Source organism: Sorex fumeus, unplaced genomic scaffold (assembly GCF_029834395.1).
Source record: "Sorex fumeus unplaced genomic scaffold, SorFum_2.1 ptg000003l, whole genome shotgun sequence".
In the NCBI taxonomy this organism is placed as follows: domain Eukaryota; kingdom Metazoa; phylum Chordata; class Mammalia; order Eulipotyphla; family Soricidae; genus Sorex; species Sorex fumeus.
The window spans coordinates 60758604-60779207 of NW_026606060.1; the positions used below are offsets into that span (position 1 = coordinate 60758604).

Here is a 20604-nt window from a genome sequence, read left to right on the forward strand (position 1 = left end):
TGTGCAATAAACATTAGTTCACGGGCTGAGTTTTCGAGACTCTTGCTAGTCAAGCATGAGTCTGTCTGCCTAATACTTACATGCCTCCTTCATCCCACCCCTTGTATGAAATGAGCTTCAGGTCTTCATTCTCCCTTCACATTTCCTTCCTCTTAACACTCCCAACTGCCAAGACCCTGATCACATAACAGTCATACAATCTATTTCCATTAAGAATCTGGGTGCTACCCAAAAGGAGTGAGAGAACAAAAGGGAGTGCCCTGCCACAGAGGCAGGGTGGGATGGGGGATGGAGGGTAGGAGGTGGGAGGGATACTGGGATTAGTGGTAGTGGAGAATGGGCACTGGTGGAGGGATGGGTACTCGATCATTGTATAACTGAAACCCAAGCACAAAAATTTGTAAGTCTCCAACTGTACCTCATGGTGTTTCACTAACAAAAATTGAAAAAAAAAATTAAGATAAAAAAAAAAACCCTGGGTGCTATAGACTCCCAATTGAATCCCCAAATGGATTTGCACCCTACAGAGATGTCTCTGGACCCCAACCATTTACAATTTTAGAATTTCAGCAGCCGCATGACCTCATGATCTTTAAAGTGAGCAATAGAAAATAAATTATCTAGAGTCTGCCCCTGGCAGGCAGGTTTGAATTGTGGTGGGAAAATTCGAGCAAACCATAATGCTCAAAAGTAGAGAGAGAGTATCGGGGAAACTGTCTGCAGGGGGAGGACTGGGATGGGGGGGTGAGATACTGGGGACATTGGTGGTGGGATATGTGCACTGGTGGAGGGATGGGTGCTCAGTCATTGTAAGACTGAAACTCAAACATGAAAGCTTTGTAACTGTATCTCACAGTGACTCAACTAAAAAAAAAAAAGAATCTGGGTACTGGGGCTAGAGAGAACATCCAGCAGGTGGGACACTTGTCTTGTGGCATTTATTTGTGCCCTCAGCCCATCACCCTATAGGATCCCTGAGCACCATCCAGAGTGATTCCTGAGCACAGAGCTAAGAGCACGCCTTGAGCACTGTTGAGTGTGGCCCAAAACCAAAAGAAAAAAAATTAAACATCTGGATAGTGGGCCTGAGAGACTGTACTGCTGGGAAGACTAGCCTGGCAAGCGGCCCACCAGAGTTCAATCCCCGGCCCCACATCTGCTCTCCTGAGCTTCGCCAAGAATGATCCCTGAACACAGAGCCAGGAGTAAGCCCTGAGCACTGCTGGGGTTTGATGGTCCCAAAAACAAAAAAGAAAAAGGAAAGAATAGGTGTCGTGGGCCAGGAGAGAGAGGACAGAGGCTTAAGTGCTTGCTTGGCATGTCCCAGACCTCAGCTCTATATCCCTGGCACTGCATCTAGTCCACTGAACACTTCCAGGAGTTGTCCCTGAGCACAGAAGCAGGAGTGAGCCCTGAGCAACTGGGGGTATGATCCAACCCCCCCCTTTACAAAACACAGAATCTAGAGAGTGTGTAAAATCACACCAAACCCCTCATGCCGCCACTCTTAGAAAGGAAATTCTAGTGGCTGGAGCGATAGCAGAGCGGGTAGAGTGTTTGCCTTGCATGTGGCTGGCCTGGGGTTCGATTCCCAGCATCCCATATGGTCCCCAAGCACCGCCAGGACTAATTCCTGAGTGCATGAGCCAGGAATAACCCTTGTGCAATGCTGGGTGTGACCCAAAAAGCAAAAAAAAAGAGGGGGGGATTCTAGCCTTGAAATTGTGTCAGTCTTTGGTGGCATTTGGGGGGCCTTTGCTCTGTCCGTGGGGATTGACAAGAGGTTCCATGGGTAGAAGTTGGCCAGTGGGATCCAGCCTTGCCTCCCCCGGGGAGTGTAAGTTGGGAGAGGTATGGTGGGTGGCCAGCAAGACCAGTCCCGGGATCTCCTGTCCACTAGGCACCCCGAGGAGGCCCTCGGCTTCTCTCTGCCTTAGTTTCCTGCTTTGTGAAACAGCCCGCCCACCTCTCAGAGAAGAGTGGGTCAGGTCCCTGGGCCGGGAGTAGGTGGCCAGTAAGCACCTGTTAAACTGCTAACAGGCGAAGGAAGTCTCCAGAAAACGCCCACTAACTGACCTGGCAGAGGGGGCGTGGCCCGCAGAAGGTGCCGCGATTCCAGGGCAAGGTCAGCCCCGCCCCGGGTTAATAGCACAGGCGGAAGTGAGTGCCCAGAGTCCCTCGCAGCCTGGGCCTCAGCGGGTGCCCGGGGAGCCCGAGCTCAGGCCTCAGCAGCTGCCCAGCCTGCAACTTTCCCCTGGACGGTGGGAGAGGGACTCGGGTGGCAGGCCCGCGTCGAGAGCAGAGCCACTGAGCGCTGTCAGGGCGGGGACCCCGAGACCCCGGGACCCCTCCTCACTGCCTTCCTAGGAGGTCAGTTGCCCTCCCTTGGGCAGACGTTGGCTGGCTTGGCTGTGACCTTCTTATCAGGTAACCTCAGGACTCCAAACACAGGCCGAGGAGCTGGGGGCTGGGACTGGGCGCAGGAGACAGACGGGAGAGGTGGCCTTTGTGACCCTGGCTTTTGCTTTTCTCTGGGCAGGCAGGAGTTTGGGGATGAAGATGAGAGAGGCCGGAGAGGTGGTCCAGCGAGGGCGGGGAGTCGCACCTGCCCGCCCCACCCACTCGCTGGCCCACTGAGACCGCCCTTGGCGCCAGGAGGTGACAGGGGTGTGACTGACTGGGTCCGTCTCCGCTGGGCACCCACGGCCCATCTCTCACCCTGGATCCTGCACAGATTTGTCTCTTCCGCTTCCTTTGCTGCCAGATCTGGGGAGGTGGGGAGGGCTCAGACCGACCCCAAGGGTCACCCGACTCTCTTTGTGGTTGAGAAACCAGCAACCGAGCTCAGCCTGGCCAGCCACAGTGTCCAGAGAGGCACCAGCCGGCACATGACCCGCCCAGTGTAAAGTTTCTGTGGGCAGCCAATGTCGTGCCAGCTCTGCGAGTGTCCCATCAAGTTGGGGACATTCTCGTGTAAAGCGGTGACAACTTCCTTTGGGTCTGGCTGCCCTGTGTGGTGTAAGGGAGCCCGGTGATCCTGCATTCGGTCCTAGCTCAGGGTGTGCAGGTCACCCCCGCTCGCCACAAGGAGCAGGTTCCTGTGAAATGCAAAGATGCCATCACCACTGATGGGGAAGGTCTGGAGTGTTCCAGACTGTCTGGAGTCAGGCTGGGCTGAGGAGAGAGCCTGGTCACCGCGCCCAGGGTGGGGAGCTGCTCGGGTCAGAGAGATGTGCTCACTGGCTCTGCTGAAAGGGAAACCCTCAGGGCCAGGGGAGTGGATTGCAGGAAAGGTGCCGGCCTGCACACAGCTGACCTGGGTTCGAGTCCCGGAACCCTGTAGGGGTCTGCCAAGCGTGCCAGGAGTGATCCTTGGGCACAGATCCAGGAGTTAGCTGTGAGCACTGCCCAGTGTGGCCCAAAAACAAAACTAAAAAATAGGAAGGAAGGAAGGAAGGAAGGAAGGAAGGAAGGAAGGAAGGGTGGGAGAGAGGGAAAGAAGAGCAAGGAAGGAAGGAGGAGGAGAGAAAAGGAAGGGAGAAAGGATGGTAAGAAGGAAGGAAGGAAGGAAGGAAGGAAGGAAGGAAGGAAGGAAAGAAGGGTGGGAGGGAGGGCGGGAAGGAGGGAGAGAGAGAGAGAGAGAAAGAGAGAGAGAGAGAGAGAGAGAGAGAGAGAAAGAGGGAAATTCTGGATCTTAATTAGCCCATCCAGGCCCTCATGGTCTTTTGTAAACGCTGTGAGTCCTGCTGGGGGCCCTCAGATGTGGGGGATACCTGTAAGACCCCTCTCACAGCCTTCAAAACCCATCCCTCAAGAACCCCACGGGACTGGAGCCATAGGACAGCAGGCCGGGTTCTTGCCTTGCAAGCAGCGAACTGGTTCCAACCCCAGTACCCCATACGGCCCTCGAAGCCCACCAGGAGTGATCCCTGAGCACAGAGAAGCATGAACTCTTGAGTACTGCGGAGTGTGGCGTCCCCTAAAAGAACCCCGTCCACAATCTCCCCCCGGCCACTCGCTCAGGGCCCCAGAGTCCATCCAGCTGCCTAAACTCCTCTCTTTGTCTGGTGAGGCATCAGCCCTTGAACGCGGCTGTGGTCCACCCCTCCCGGCTCTGCCATCCTGGGGAACCCCCATCCTGTACCCAGCGCAGGCGCCTGGCTTCCCACCTGGCCCGGGGCTTGTGACTCTGGGCTGAGCGTGGCCGTGTCCTTGCAGGCCTGCCATGTGCACCGCGGGCCTGAGTGACCTGGAAGAGATCCCGCTGGACGACGATGACTCCGGGAGCATCGAGTTCCAGATCTTGGCTTACTACGTCAAACACCACGTCTTCAAAAACCACGCTACTCTCTTCTCGCCCAAACGGTCAAGGACGCGCAGCTTGTCCCAGAAAGGGCTGGGGGGCTGGACAGCCAGCGACCCGTGGCCCCCACTGCCGTGGGCCAGTAGACAATCCTCGCCCGGCGAACAGACCATCAACCTCACCAAGAAAAAGTCTTCTTGGAGAACGCTCTTCGGCGTCACGGAGAAGGAAGAGTCCCCAACCCTTCGGGAGGGCAATGAAAGCCCCCAAGTAGAGAAGTGCGCGGCTGGACCCCCTGGACGTCAGTGGACCCGGTCCCTCTCCAGCGTGGACCAGCGTGTGGAGCTCAAAGGTAGGTGGTTTCCGGGGACACGCGCCTGCTCCCTCCCCTGGGTCTCCCTCTGGGCTCACATCCACCTGGGCCTGACACCCCATGTGCCCTCGTGTCCCCCAACTTAGCAGTACTGAAAATTACCTTGTTGTTTTGTTTGCGGGGCCATATCCAGCTCATGTGCTCAGGGCTTACTCCTGACCCAGTGCTCAGAGATCACCCCCCCCCACCCCGGGGAGCTGGGGGTCAGCCCCATGCAGGGCAAGTGCCCAGACCGTCTCTCTAGTCCCTGGCCTGCCTTTTGTTTTGGTTTGCTTTCTCTCCTCCAAGACTGGGCAGAAAGATGAGCCAGCAGGATTTGCCTCCTAGTCTCTAAATACATTTTCTGAGGTGGGGAGAGATGGCGGGGTTAAGCACACACTTGGCCTATGGCCCAGGTTTGGTCCCTGGCACTGCCTGGTCCCCTGAATACCACCAGGTATGGGCCCCAAAACCAAAAATCCTAATTAAAAAGATAAGTGCATCTGCTTCTCAGACACTACGACAAAGGTCAGACCCCTACACACATGCACTTCCGTCTTTGGGTTTCCACCCGAATTTAGTGTCTCATGCACATGCGTCCTCCCTTTTCAAGTTAGAAAGCACTCCACCAAAGCAGCCGAGAGCCTGTGGGGTACCTCACAGCTTGCCCAGCCTCTGAGAGACTTTTCTTCATCCTTCCAGTCCTTGCTACCAAGGACAGGTTCCCGTGGGGCAATACCCTGAAATAGCCAACAGGTGGCAGTAGTGCTCTGCTTTTTAAATGTGATGCCTGAGCTGGCTTGGGGGCTGGGGGGCCTGCGGTGCTGGGACGGGAATTTGCACCACCAGAGACAGTTTTCCAGTCTTCCCTGTTTTTCTTTTTTTTTTTTAATTTTCTTTTTGGGTCACACCTGGCGGTGCTGCTCAGGGGTTACTCCTGGCTTTGCACTCAGGAATTACTCCTGGCGGTGCTCAGGGGACCATATGGAATGCTGGGATTCGAACCCGGGTTGGCCGCGTGCAAGGCAAACGCCCTACCCGCTGTGCAATCACTCCAACCCTTCCCTGTCTTTCTGAGGGATGAGCCATACCCAGCAGTGCTCAGGGCTGACTCCTGGTTCTCCATTCAGGGATCACTCCCTGTGGGGCTCTGGGGGCCCTATGGGGTGCTGGGGATCAAGTCCTGGTTGGCTGCTTGCAAGGCAAGCACCCTGCCCGCTGTACCATCACCCCAGCCCCGGCCCTCCCCACCTTTAGTGAAACAACCGTGCCTCACCTAAGAATTTTCCAGAAGGAACAGCTATGGTCAGGATATTACCTGTCTCCCTGGAAAGCAGGGACTGAGCTGGGAGCCCCCCCCGCTCCCCCCCCCCCCGTGCTGATCTTTGGACTTGGCCAGGGACAGAGACTAGCAGCATCTCACCCTGGGTCCTGCCTAAGACTAGCGACGCTCAGGACACTGGTGTGGGGAGTTTATTTTGCTTTAGACAATCTTTCTTTTGATTAGGGGCTAAACCCAGCAGTGTTCAAGGCTTACTCATGATCAGGGCTCACTTTTGCTGGGTCTTGGGGGACCATAGGACATGCTGGGGATAAAACTTGGGTGGGCAGAGTGCAAGCCAAGTCCCTTACCTGCTGTGCTATCACTCCAGGTCCTGGCAGTTATTTATTTCTGCCCCTCTCCAAGAGCCCGGCAAGCTACCGAGAGTATCTGCCCGCAAGGCAGAGCCTGGCAAGCTCCCCGTGAAGTATTCGATATGCCAAACACAGTAACAACAAAGTCTCCAATGGAGACGTTACTGGGTCCGCTCGAGCAAATCGACAAACAACGGGAGGGCCTTTACCTTTACCTTTATTTATTTTCATTTCAAGAGAAGCTACTGAAGGTGGGGGGGGGCATATTTTTACATGAAATTGAGAATGAGGATTAAATTTTTAAAAAATAGGCAGCGAGATAGTACAGCAGTAAAGGCACATGAGCCTGCCACCTGGGTTTTATTCCCTGCACCACCCCCAAGCATCCTGGGGTACATCCCTGCAGGCCCCCAGCACAGCCCAGGCGGTCCCAGTATCCCCGGCACCGCCAGGTCCAAGCAGCGCCGCATCCTTGGGCCTCACACTCAACCGCCAGCTGGTTGGGGCTCAGTGTCAAAGGGTCACTTGGGGGTCACCACAGTCAGTTGATTATAAAAACATGTAGCTGGTAGGCTCCCACTTCCAAGCTAAACACACCACATAGGTTCCCCTGTCGGCCAAGCCTTTCCCGAAGGAGGGAAAAAGCAGTTCTGAGTCCAACCCTTAGAAGTCATCACACACAGGCACAGAAGAGCCAGAGAGCCTTGCGCCATGCAGGAAGGTCTGGGAAGGAGCCCGATTGCCGCCTTACTCAACGGCCTGTGCCCTTTTCTTCCTTCCTTCCTTCCTTCCTTCCTTCCTTCCTTCCTTCCTTCCTCCCTCCCTCCCTCCCTCCTTCCTTCCTCTCTCCTTCCCACCCTCCTTCCCTCCCTCCTTCCTTCCTTCCCTCCCTCCCTCCTTCCTTCCTTCCTTCCTTCCTTCCTTCCTTCCTCCCTCCCTCCCACCTTCCCTTCCTTCCCTCCCTCCCTACCTCCCTCCCTCCTCCTTCCTTCCTTCCTTCCTTCCTTCCTTCCTTCCTTCCTTCCTTCTTTCCTTCCCTCCCTCCTTCCCTTCCTTCCTTCCCTCCTTCCTTCCTTCCCTCCCTCTCTTCCTTCCACCTTCCTTCCTTCTCTTCTTCCTTCCTTCCCTCCCTCCTTCCTTCCTTTCCTCTCCATTTTCAGGGCACACCAAGGAGTGCTTAGGGATTTGATGCTGAGTATCAAATTTGATGCTGAGTATCTGTGCCTGCAATTATTGATAAATAAATGCACATAGCTATTTATTCTGTAATAGCTTCTCCCACCCCTGTTTGCTTCTTTGGGGGTCTGCACTGCTGGTGCTTAGGGACTACTCCCAATGCATTGCAGTGCTGGGGGAGTTTGTGGTACTGAGATCGGGCCGCCCCACTCACCCCTGGAGCTCTCTCTCCTCAGCCCTCTGCACTCTTGTGGACTCTTGGTGGTGAAAGCCCAAATCTTCTTCGGATTTCTTTCCACGATCAAAAGCAAGTCCCCGCGTAGGTCTTTCAAAGGCAGGGGCTGCCCGGCTCAGCTCTAGGCTCTGTGCTTTGCCTCCCCTTCTCGCCTCCCTCTCCCCTTGCTTCCTTGCCTCCTCAGGTGGGTGGTTCCTAGCTGTGCGGCCTCTCTTTCTACTTCCATCTCGCCCTAGATGAAGCAGAGCTTAGCAGCTGCCTTCACTTGGTCCTTTCGACTAAAGGCCATGATTTAGCACAAACCACCATTTCCAGCACTCAGATACTGTAAGTTCACTGAGAACAATGAGGTTCTGTCCCAAGACCAAATCTATTTGTTTTTTATGTTTTGTGTGTGTGTGTGTTTTTTTTTTAATTTTTATTAGTGAGACACCATGAGGTACAGTTGTAGACTTACAAATTTTTGTGCTTGGGTTTCAATTATACAATGATCAAATACCCATCCCTCCACCAGTGCCCATCCTCCACCACCACGGGTCCCAGCATCCCTCCCACCCCCTACCCCCTCCATCCCACCCTGCCTCTGTGGCAGGGCATTCCCCCTTGTTCTCTCTCCCTCCTTTTGGGTGTTGTGGTTTGCAAAAGATGCATTGAGTGGCAATCATGTTTGGTCAATAGTCTACTTTCAGCATGCTTCTCCCATCCTGGGAGGATCCTCCCAACACCCTTTATTTGGTGCTCCCTTCTCTATCTGAGCTGCCTTTTTCCCAAGCATGTGTGGCTCACCTCCAAGCCATGGAGCAAAATTCCTGATACTAATCTCAGCCATTCTTGGGTGTTAGTCTCCTATTTTGTTACTTTATGTTCCCCAGACGAATGCAGTCTTTCTATGTCTATCCCTCTCTTTCTGATTCATTTCTCTTAACATGATACTTTCCATGTAGTACCACTTGTATGTCAATTTCATGACTTCATCTTTTCTAACAGCTACATAGTACTCCATTGTGTAGATGTACCAAAGTTTCTTTAACCAGTCCTCTGTTCCAGATTCTAGCTATTGTAAACAGTGCTGCAATGAACAAACAAGTGCAGATGTCACTTCGACTGTACTTGTTTGCCTCTCTGGGATATATTCCCAGGAGTGGTATTGCTGGGTCAAATGTTTTGGTTTTTTGAAATATTTATTTCCCCGGTAACGCAACGTCCCAGCAAGACATCTCTCTCCTCACCCCCAACGCCTAACTCCATCCATGACCAAGGGCAGACCTGATTGCTCCTTCAGTAGGGGCCACCTGCAGTGGGAGGAAAGGTGGGGGAGCACTCTGGCTCATGCTAAGGGCCTCCGGGGGCCCTACGGGGCAGTGCTGGGAACGGGGGACGTGATGCAGAAATGGGGCGCAAACTCCGTGCCTCGAGAATGCAAAACATGCGTCTAGCCTTGAGACACATCCCTGACCCAAACCCACCTGGGTTTTCTCAGTCTACATCATTTAAGGGTCCAAAGAGAGGTGCTATCTCCCCCCCCCCCCCCCCCCCCCCCCCCCCCCCGAATGCTGATTCAGTCATTTAGCTCTGCAGTGGAACTCTCGGCCCTTGTCAAGTGTTTGTGGAGGCTGAGTACCCTGTGATATGCTGGCTCACCCACCAGCGTTCACAGAGCTCCCAGTGGGCGTGTCCTGTGACCTGACTCACCTATCAGCGCTCACAGAGCTCCCAGTGGGCGTGCCCTGTGGCCTGATAGCTCACCTATCAGCATTCACGGAGCTCCCAGTGGGTGTGTCCTGTGACTTGACTCACCTATCAGCATTCTCGGAGCTCCCAGTGGACGTGCCCTGTGGCCTGCAGCTCACCTATCAGCGTTCACGAAGCTCCCAGTGGGCGTGCCCTGTGGCCTGATAGCTCAAGCTCCCAGTGGGTGTGCCGTGTGACTTGACTCACCTATCAGCGTTCTCGGAGCTCCCAGTGGGCGTGGCTGGCGAGGCCACACGTGACCCTCCAGCCAGTGAGTGGCACTTAGGGGCCCTGGTAAGGGGGGCTTGAGTGACGCCTGCCATGGGAGCAAGCCCGGACAGTTCTGCTCCCTCCGTGACAACCCCCAAAGGCTTATCAGATGCCTGAAAGCCCGTCTCTGAGGTCCTCCAATGCGCAAAAGTTGTCCCCAAAAAATAAAGAATAAAAACAAAAGCCTAATGAGCGCTCCCTTAAGCAAGAGCCCAGCCTCCCTTTTCTAGTTTGGGGACCCGCATTCTGCAAGGCTTCAAAAAGAGGGCGCCGAGGGGCGACTGTGTAGGGGTGGCAGTCGTGCCCTGTGCCCTGCCAGGCGACTGGCTCCCGGGGGCCCTTTGAGGAAGGGACCTCCCGCCCGCGCCTCCTACCTGGACCCCACGCGAGCACCAACGGGCCAGCGTGCAGCTGCCTCTTCTCTTTTCCCAGCTGTGGACCCCAAAGTGGTCTCCGTCGCCAACCGCGTGGCCGAGATCGTTTACTCCTGGCCACCCCCCGAAGAGCTCATCCTCCAGCGACCTGCCCCGGGGGGCCAAAGGGAACTTCCTGCAGCAGGTGTTCTACGCACAGGGACCGACCACCTCAACCCGCAGCACCAGTGCCAAGAAAGGTAAGGATGCGCCGCGCCAAGGAGCCCTCCCTACCCCAGTTGGAGCCGGGGACACTGGGCAGCCCTGCGTTGGGGTGGGGATGCGCAGAGCTGACCAAACCCCCAGCAGATTGCAGCTACTTGGCCAAGCTCCCTGCTGAGTCCGAAGGGCAAGTCCACACTGCAGGCGAGGTGGGGGAGGGATCTTGCCCTCCCTCTAGGGTGCCTGGAGCTCCCCACCCATTCAGCCCCCTGGGAAAGGGGTGCTGCCCGACCAGGGAGAGTTGGTTGGGGCCACAAAAGTGTCAGCCTGAGAGGGCTGGAGGGAGGAGGTGCCTGGGCTTCTGCTGGGTGTGGGCTGAGGCCCGGCCTCCGTTCCCGCTGCCCTGAGCCTCTGGAGCCCCCTTCTTGGGGGCCAAGGCCTCACAGACCACGGAGGGTTCCCTGGGGACCCCAGTCTTCCACCCCCCCCCCCCCCCACCGCATCCTGCCTTCCCCTTTACTAGCCCTCCGGGGCCTGTTCCTGGCTGGCCGGACAGGAGGGCCTGGCCTGTGCTCTAAGAGGGTGTGTGTGTGGGTTGGGGGGGGGAGAGGGCAATCTCTGTCCCTGGCTTCTCTTGAGTCTCTGGAACCGTTTCCACCCCCTTGTAAGTTTTGAGGATGTGGCTTAGAGTCAAGCCAACGACCTCGGGCTGGAGCCCTAGCGCAGGTGGGGAGAGCACTTGCTTGGCTCGGGGTGATTCGGGTTCAAGCCCCAGCATGCCGTGTGGTCCTGTGAGCACCTCCAGGAGTAAGCCCCGAGCACAGCTGCCCAAGCCACCCCCCAAAGTGCACACGCCTTGTCGGTGTGGGGTCTGGTTCCATCTCTAGTGGTGCCCCCACCCCTCATAGAGCCAAAGAAGAGTGTTCCTAAGTTTGAGACAGAAGAACTCTGCTTCTGCTGATCGTCCCACAAGCCACACACAGGCCCATGTCCACCCCGTGCTTGCCAGGGACGGGGGAGGATATTTGGCTTTTTTTTTTTTCTTTTTTCTTTTTGGGTCACACCCAGCGATGCACAGGAGTTACTCCTGGCTCTGCACTCGGGAACTACATGGGATGCTGGGAATCGAACCCGGGTCGGCCACGTGCTAGGCAAACGCCCTACCCGCTGTGCTAGCGCACCGGCCCTATTGGCTGTTTCTTGCTTGCGCTGCACTTCTTGTCAAGACGTGACATGCAGAGTGTTCATTTCAACGTGCTCTGGCCAGTGAGGGCGCGCCCCAAGGCAGGCCAGTTCCTTAGATCTCCCTGGAGAGGGAAGGCACAGATCAGCCTCTTTGCATCCTCCCCCACCCAGACCAGCTTTCTGTCCATGCTGATATTGCAAGTAGTGGCCCCGGATCGGATCTGACACTGCCAGCATAGCTGTCCCTGGCGCTCAGCCTCTTCACGCCTTCCTGGGAATCCCACTGCACCCCCAGCATCGATGACAGACAGCTGAGCAGCCAGGACTGAGGGTCCCGCTCTGTTGCGGATGGTGGCTGGGCCTGGTCTCACTGCAAAGCCACGGTGCAGAGGCTCCTGGCCCTGGCTCTCAACTTCCATCCCCCACCCCACCCCCACCCCCGCTTGTTTTTCCTTCTTCGTTTTGGAGGTGGGGATGGAAGCCAGGACCTCAGGCCTGTGAAGCATGCGCTCTAATTTCCGAGCCACGCCCCAGGGCCCCGGGGCTTCCTAGTGGCTAATAACAACGGAAACGTGATCCAATATACGGGATTTGTGTCGTCTGTCTGGAAAAAGCCCCCTGTTTAGGGAAAGCCGAAAGACCAGAGAGGAATGCTGCTCAGTCTCCTCTGGGAATGGACCGTGGAGAGCAGAACTAACGTGCCCGCAGCTTTCTTACCGTAAACGGAGTGACCGAGTTCACAGTGAGAGCTGGAGGCCCGAGGGAGAAGGGGGGAGGGGAAGAAGGAGAGATTCTGGGATAATTTCTGCCTGACAGAAGACGCCAGGCACGATTTCATTTGCTCTACGCATTGCAAAGCATTTCCCCCTCGGTCAGTCACAAGTACTATCCCTAGAAATTTTTGAGGGTTTTCCCCCCCTTAATATACATAATTGGGGGACTGGAGCAATAGCACAGCGGGTAGGGCATTTGCCTTGCACGTGGCCCGACCCGGGTTCGATTCCCAGCATCCCATACAGTCCCCCGAGCACCGCCAGGAGTAATTCCTGAGTGCAATGCCAGGAGTAACCCCTGTGCATTGCCGGGTGTGACCCAAAAAGCAAAAAAGAAAAAGAGTGTATGTACGTATGAGAGTGTGTGTACGTGTGACTGTGCGTGCGAGACTGTAAAATAAATAAATAAATAATTGGAATTTCCCCCCTGACAGATGGAGAAGACCAGGCAATTGCCAAAATCGTCGAGCTGTTGAAATATTCAGGGGATCAGCTGGAGAGAGAGGTAGGGGGCTTCTCAAGCTCAGATGGTCTCCCCCCATGCCCACACGTGGGGAGGTGGGGACCCGGGGCCAGATTTGTACCCCAGAATGCAGCCCTCGTGCTGTGCAGAGAGGTCTGCCTCCCCCTTACTCCTGAGTTTTATTTCCTTTGGAGTCCCACTGCTTCGTTCTGGCAGCCGCTCAGAAATGAATCACTCTGGAAAAACATAAGTGAGCCTTCTGGAACCTTGCTGGAATTCTTGGGAAATGAAAAAAAAAAGTAACTTTGTTATTGCAAGAAATAGACACCAATAAATTAAAATGTGCTGGATAGAATTCCGAACCTCCTCCCCCAGGTAACCGATCCGACGGGCAGTGAAGTGCAGGCAGGTGCTGGTCTTTGCCCCGAAGCCTGGACAACCCGCTCACAGCAGCCCCGGGCCACGAGCCTTTCGGGGACCCCCTCACAGAGCTGCCAAGATTTCTGATTCTGATTTCTGATTTTGGCCCAGAATCTCTCTGGTCAGCGAGGCAGATGGGTGTTAACGGCAGAACGTTGGGTCCCCTCTCCTGCCTCGGGGAAAGGCAGTCGTTTCAATCAAAAAAGTAGGCGAGGTGGCCAGAGCGATAGTACCCCAGGCAGGGCGCCCGCCTTGCACACAGCTGACTCATGTTAAACCTCCGGCACCACATGTGGTCACTGAGCCCCTCCAGGCGTGGTCCCTGAGCACAGAGCCAGGAGTAACAGGTGTGGTGCCCAAACCAAATAAATACTGGGACTGGAGCAATAGCACAGCGGGTAGGGCGTTTGCCTTGCACGCAGCCGACCTAGGTTCGATTCCCAGCATCCCACATGGTCCCCCCAAGCACTGCCAGGAGTAATTCCTGAGTGCAAGAACCAGGAGTAACTCCTGTGCGTCGCCGGGTGTGACCCAAAAAGCAAAAAAACAAAAAACAAAAATAAATAAATACTGAAGTAGGGAAGAGCTGGAGAGATCGTACAGACCGGACCTTGGTTTAGCCCTCCAGCGCCCCCAAGGGTTGATCTGAGCACAGAGCCAAGGAGCCCCTGAGCACTGCTTGGGTGTGTGGCCCAGACCTTCTCCTAGGCCTGAAGGGACGTAGGAGAGTCCTTGCGCTGCCACCATCTGACCCTCGGCTGGTCCAGGTGTGTGACCCACACCGTTGGGGGCAGTTCTTAGGTCTGCCAGCAGGGGCGCTAAGTGCTTGGCACCCAAGGCTGGCGTCTGGGGGTGAAGGCAGAGAATGTGGGGATTCCATGCTCCTAAGAAAAGATGGGCGGGTGGGAGCACTGTGCAGGGAGCAGGGGGAGAAGAGCGGCAGTTTGGCAAGATGAAGGCCTCCCTGTGTGTCTCCAGGACTTGCAGCATTTTGGTTCTGTGTCTGGGACAGCTCAGGCATGGGGTGGGCCACAGTCTGCCTCGGGGAGAATGAGTGGGCCAGCACCTGGATTCCGGGGAGAGCCAGGCACCAGTGGTGGATTCCGCGTGGACCTGGATTCTGCTCAGCTTAGAGGTTCTGGGGCTCTCAGCACCCTTCCCCCAGCCCCGGCACCCCATGTGCGGGAGGCAGCCCGGGCCTGCCCGGATGGCAGCACTCACACTCCTGGACTCCATCAGGATGGTCGGAGCCGTTCTGAGACAGTGACCATGAGGACACCCCGGCCCATCCCCAGAGCACCTGCCGGCAACTCTGGTGGCCCAGAACCGGCCTTGCTCGGGGGAATCAGGCGGTGCCAGGGCTCGACCCCTGGGTACCCCCCGGCCTCTGCGCCAGCCCCCTGAGATGCTGCCGGGTCCTGGGTCCAACTTCATCCATGAAGTCATGGGTGGAGGGGTGTCCCTTCCTGCTGTGTCCCTTTGGTCATTCCCACTCCAGGTGAGTCTACAGATGGACCCCCAAGATTTAGGAAGTTGGGGATGCCCCAGGCTCTGGTTTTGCTCCTGACTTTCCCCCAGAAGTTCCGCTTCACCCACAGTCGCCACGAGACCCCGTCACCTCGTCCATCCTCTTCCTCGAGGCCCGACTAGGGTTTTTGTTGTTGTTGTTGTTTTGTTTTGTTTTTCTTTTTGGGTCACACCTGGCGGTGTGCAGGTGTTACTCCTGGCTCATGCTCTCAGGAATTACTCCTGGCAGTGCTCGGGGGACCCTACGGGATGCTGGGAATTGAACCCGGGTCAGCTGCGTGCAAGGCAAACACCCTACCTACTCTCCAGCCCCAACTAAGGGGTCTTCAGAGGGGCGTTAGGTCCCCGCTCCCACCGCGTGTCTTTGCACCTGCAGACTTGGCCGGGCTGGGATCACGCACCCCAGCACCTGCTGAGGTCAGGGGATGCTCTGAGGCCCAGAGGGGCAAGAGCAGAGACGCATCGCAAGAGGGGATAGGAGGTAAAGTAGATCAGGACGCCCCGTGGGAGGGAATCAGGGGAGTAAAGGGTGCTGGGATTACGGCGGGGCTCTTAAGCAGTGCCCCCCACCCCCACCAGAGCCACCCCGGGAGAGTCTCAGCCAGCCTGGCTGGAGTTTGAGTCCTTGCGTGGAGGACACTGGGGACGCAGCTCTGTGGCAGAGTGCTCGCCTCTCACGGGTGAGGCCCAGGGTTCGATCCCCAGCACTGCAAAAGCTACGATGACAACGTGTCTGGCTCTGTGCAGCGTGGTGGGGAAGCACAGTGTGCAGCGCCCTCCAATGCTCGGGGGTTCTGCTGGCATCTGCGCATGCCAAGCCCAGCTCCCTCCCTAAGCCACCTCCGCAGCCCGGTTAGGGGGCTATTTTGAAACCCGTGCTCTGGAATCACCCTGAAACACCACAGACCCCTTTTCCAGGGCGGGGGGGGGGGGGCAGGGGAGTCTCTATGGTAAACTCGCCTCACCCTGCCCTATGGGAGCACCATCCGGTTCCGAGAGGAAAGAAAGTAGGAGCCGAGGGGTGACGGCCTTTCCCCGGGGTGCCCTGCAGAGAGGAAGAGGCCTAGGGGTGTCACCGAGCGGCCTCTGGCTGCCCCTGAGGACAGGGCCTCTCGCAAAACATCCCACATGAGCCCCGCACAGAGCCCCAGAAAGGAGGGCTGGGGTCCCACGGGGCTTGCTCAGTGTCTGCTGAGGGTGCTCAGGGAGCACGGTCCCCAGTGCCAGTGACCGTCTTCACAGCAGCCCCGCCCACACATGTCCTTTGTCCACAGCTGAGGAAGGATAAGACTCTGATGAGCAGCTTCCAGGACGGGCTGACCTACACCCTCTTCAGGACCATCACAGACCAGTTCCTCAAGGGCGTGGACACCAGAGGCGAGTCCGAGGCCAAGGCCCAGAGCTTCCGGGCCGCGCTGGCCATCGACGTCATGACCAAGCTCACGGCTCTCGACACCCACCCCATGAGCCGGGTGCTGGGCTTCGGAGCCAAGTACCTGAAGGAGCACTTCTCGCCCTGGGTGCAGCAGCACGGCGGCTGGGTGAGTGCTCCCCACTCACTGACAGCAAGGGAGCACAGGGGCGGGGGGCCTCTGAGCACCGCCAGGAGGAGTGATCCCTGAGCGCAGGGCCATGAGTCAGTACTAAGTACTGCCAAGTGTGTCCCTCAAGAAATGCATAAATTAATGAGGGGATCAAAGCCATAGCACAGCGGGGAGGGCGTTCGCCTTGCATGCATCTGGCCTGGACTCGATCATCGGTGTCCCATGTGGTCCCCGGAGCACCACCAGGAGTGATCTCTGAGGGTAGAGCCTGAGCACCACAGGTGTGTAAGTCCTGAGTACCACAGGTGTAGTCCCAAATCATGATCACGATCACGACCATCCTGTTATTCGTCAATTGCCTCGAGCAGGCCCCAGTAACGTCTCCTTCGTCCTAGCCCTGAGATTTTTAAAAAAGTGCCATATTCCAGGCTCTTTCAGAGTTAGGAGAATGAGACCCTTCATTGTTACTGGTATTTGGCATATTGGGTATGCCACGGGGAGTTTGCCAGACTCTGCCATGTGGGCAGGTTACATTTGGTAGCTTGCCAGTTCGTCCAAAGTAGGAATGAGATGATAAGATGTCACGCGGCTGCATTTGCTGGGTTTTATAGTCTCTGGGTCTTGGCCGTTGATGGGATTACACGGCACCAGGGGGCAAGTTGGTGGGTGTGACCCCCGCCTACTGGAATTTGGAGGATCTGGCTGGAGGATGCTCAGCCCTGATCCGAGCAGGCTTGGAGATCTCAGCCCCGGGACCCGCATGCCTTTGTTCCTCTGCCAGTACCTTCATGTGTGCAGAAAGAGGTCTCAGCATGGTGGTGGCTGGTTCTGGAGGCTGCCGGAGCCCTGGTCGAGGCGGGGAGGGACACTCAACCCGTTCCCCTCCAAGGGGCCCCGGCAAGGACAGCCGGGCGCGGACAGAGTCTGCAGGAGACTCTGCAGTCCCAAATCAAAGAAAATAATTTTTGAAAATCTGGGTCTGGAGAGATACTACAGGGGTTCAGGCACTCGCCTGCACGTGCCCAACCCGACTTTGATCTTGGCCACACCCATGGACCCAAGCCAGGGGGGATCCCTAGTTCAAGCAGCCTCTGGGTGTTTCTTGGCTTGGCGTCCTCCATCCATCCTTTAATTGGTGGTCCTTCCAGGAGCACCTCACAGCCCTCCTCTACTCCAGGGTCCTTCCTGCTCCTCCCAGCACTTCCTGTCAACACTTCATTCCTAGACAGAACTCAAGTTACTGGACTCCTTCTTGGGTTTCCCCAGAGATGTAGCATCAGGGCGCTCAGACCAGGGCTCACACGGCTACTTCCCTCATCAGTGGAACAAAAATGCGGGCTCTGAACCAAGAGTCCAAGTGACCAAACACACACACACACACACACACACACACACACTCACACACACTCATACATACATTCACATGTATACATACTCATACACATACTCACATAGACTCACATATATACATACTCACACATGCACTCACACTCACATGTACACACATACTATACTCACATACACATACATATTCATACACCACATTTACACATATACACACACTCACACACACATACATTGATGTATGCAATCACATACACTCATATATAAACTCATACACCACATTCACACACATATGCACACACTCACACTCACACACACTCACATATACATACTCATAATCATACACACATTCACACATATATGCACTCACACACATACACACATATACACATGTATACATATCACACACACTCATACACTCACAGATACACACTCACACACATTAACTCACATACACACACGCACACACATGTGTGAACCTCAGGCCCTCTGCATGCAAAGCATGCCCTTGATCCTGGCTTCTTACTCTGCTCAGCCTTAAACATAGTTTGTGTTAAAGCCTTTGCCCATGGGGCTGCTTGCCTGGTGGTGGAGCTGGCAGGTCATGGTGCCCCGGTCACTTTTGCAAACCTTCCCCCAACCCAGACTTAGTCCCCAGGCTCCACTCACGCCCGGGAGGAAGGAGAAGGGATCGTGCTGTTCCCACGTCAGACACATGTGAACATTTAAGACTGTTCCTCTTCCCTCCACCTCCAGGAAAAAGTCTTTGGCGTAACCCAGGAGGAAGTGGACTGACCCTGGAGCCTGGGGAAGGAAGGCTATGGTCCAGCCCGGCTCCCATGGGCGTGCGTCTCGGGCCAACTGCAAAGAGCATGAAAGCGCGTAGGCAGGAGGAACGGAGTTCTCAAAACCCTTAATCCTGGGACTCCAGAAGATCCAGAGAAGGCCCGTGTCGTCTCGAGCTCGTCGAACACAGCGAGTGTGCGGCCTGCACGTGCCCGGGCCAGGCCCTCGGCTGAGCGGGCGTGTGGGGAAGGCCGCCCACGTGTCCAGACAGATCATCGTCCAGTCAGCCGCTGTTCCCCACGCCTGCTCACCTCATGCAGGAGAAGTGATAAACTGTGCATCCATTTACCCTTTGGTTCCTGGGGCTATTTCTTTCTTTTTCCTTTTGTTTTTAGGCCACACCCAGGGTGGTTTACGACTTACTCCTGGTGGGGTTCAGAGGACCACATGCAGTGCCAGGGGTTGAACTTGGCTCAACTTGTAGGAGTCAGGCACTGGACTCTCTGTGCTAGCTCTCTGGCCCGGAACATTTACTTTCTTAAACTGCATTTGGCATAACCTGAGAATGACCTTGTTTCAAGTCTGTACATGTGAGTTAGACACAGCTGAAGGAAACTTAAGTGTGCTGCAGGAACCACTGGGTTGGGGGATTGGGGAAGTTCCTGCCGTGTCTTCCCTTGGGAGTCACTTCCCTAATAATCCTTCGGCAACTTCAAAAGCCCCTTTGGGCAGTGAACAATTCCTCCTGCCACCTTCCTCACATTCCGTGAGCTCACTTCTCCTTCTCCAGGACCCTGGGATTCTCCGGTCATTGTTGGGGCTGTGCCATAATCAGCCGATGGTAGAATCCACACGTGGAAAGAGCACAGTCAAATGAGGATCCTAGAGCTCAAGTCAGTAACGCACAGTAGGGCAGGAATCTGCCTCTCCTCAAAGCAGACAGATTGCTTTCCTGGAATGGGCCTTGTAGATCACAGAGTGTTCTAGTGAATTAAGTATGGTCTGTAGTAAGTACTTAAAGCATGTATCAATTGAAAAAAACGCTATCAAATTGGAAGGTTTTTTTTGGTTTTTTTTTTTTTGCTTTTTGCTTTTTGGGTCACATTCAGCGATACTCAGAGGTTACTCCTGAATCACTCCTGGTGGGGCTCGGGGGACCATATGGGATACTGGGAATCGAACCCAGGTTGGCCGCATGTAAGGCAAACGCCCTACCCACTGTGCTACCGTTCCAGCTCCAGACTGGGGGGTTTTACAGATTCAGAGCCCTGGCACCTGGTGATGTAGCCTGATGTCAACAGGCGCTTAATAAGTGAATGAGCCAGACAGACAAGTCCTGCCCCTCCTCAACCACCACCGCGAGTTTCTCTCCTTCCTTCTCTTGCATGCCTCATGCCGTTCATCCACAGGGGTGCAGGATTCAGCTTCAGACTGGGGGAGCCAGCGTTTTTCTGTGACCCAACCATTGGAGTCACTCCTTCTGCCCTTCCCTTCCTCCCCACCCCCACCCCCCGCCCCAGCCTTCCTGTGATAGTTTCTCTCCCATTTTCCTGCTAATCTAACTCATCCCAGCCCACCCTTGCCAATGCACACCACTGCCTGCAGGTACGTTGGTGAGCCTTCCTTGGACCACTGAGGCCATATTTGATCCCCTCTCTTTATGAGATGTTCCACAACTCCCCACGGTCAGTGCACCAAAGAGATGACGCTGACGCCCCTCATTCAGATAGGCTAAACTCTGGGTGAACTAGCATCCTCTTGTACCTAACACCTGCCCTCTGCAGGTAAAGGCCCATGTGTAGGGAAGGCTACCCACGTGTCCAGACAGATCAACATCGAATTTCGCTTCGGTGGTGGATAGCACTGAACCCTCGGCAAAACGTACTTCTGGTCAAGTCCGAGAAAAAACAAGCTGAAAGGATTAACTGGTATCAAGTAATTTAGCTGCATTGAGCAACTTAGCTGTGTTCAAAACAAGCTCAGGCATTTTTCTTGGATTACAAAAGCCACTGGCGCCAACAAGAGGATTTTTACAGTATCTGACATTTAACAATTACAAGGCATGTTTTAAAAAACAGTAAAATGAATGTTTTTCTAAAAACATATGCACACCGTTATTCATTGCAGTACTCACTGCAGTAGCTGAGACTGGGAATCAACCTAGATGGCCAGTGGCAGATCAGTGGATGATGGAGGTGAGGAATATATGCACAATGGAATACCACACAGCTGCAAGGCATGATGAAATCATGCAATTTGCTGCAACATGGATGTAACTGGAAGAC

General features: G+C 55.4%; 1 protein-coding gene across 1 annotated transcript; it reads left to right on the forward strand.

The window, feature by feature from the left end:
• The first annotated feature begins 2227 nt into the window (after positions 1–2227).
• BCL2L14 (BCL2 like 14) lies at positions 2228–18754 on the forward strand. The gene is given in 7 exon segments (XM_056118269.1): positions 2228–2427; positions 4219–4655; positions 10135–10199; positions 10201–10315; positions 12670–12740; positions 15920–16186; positions 18290–18754. Coding segments are annotated over 6 exon segments (987 nt in total). The 5' UTR covers positions 2228–2427; positions 4219–4225; the 3' UTR covers positions 18329–18754.
• Positions 18755–20604: the final 1850 nt, after the last annotated feature.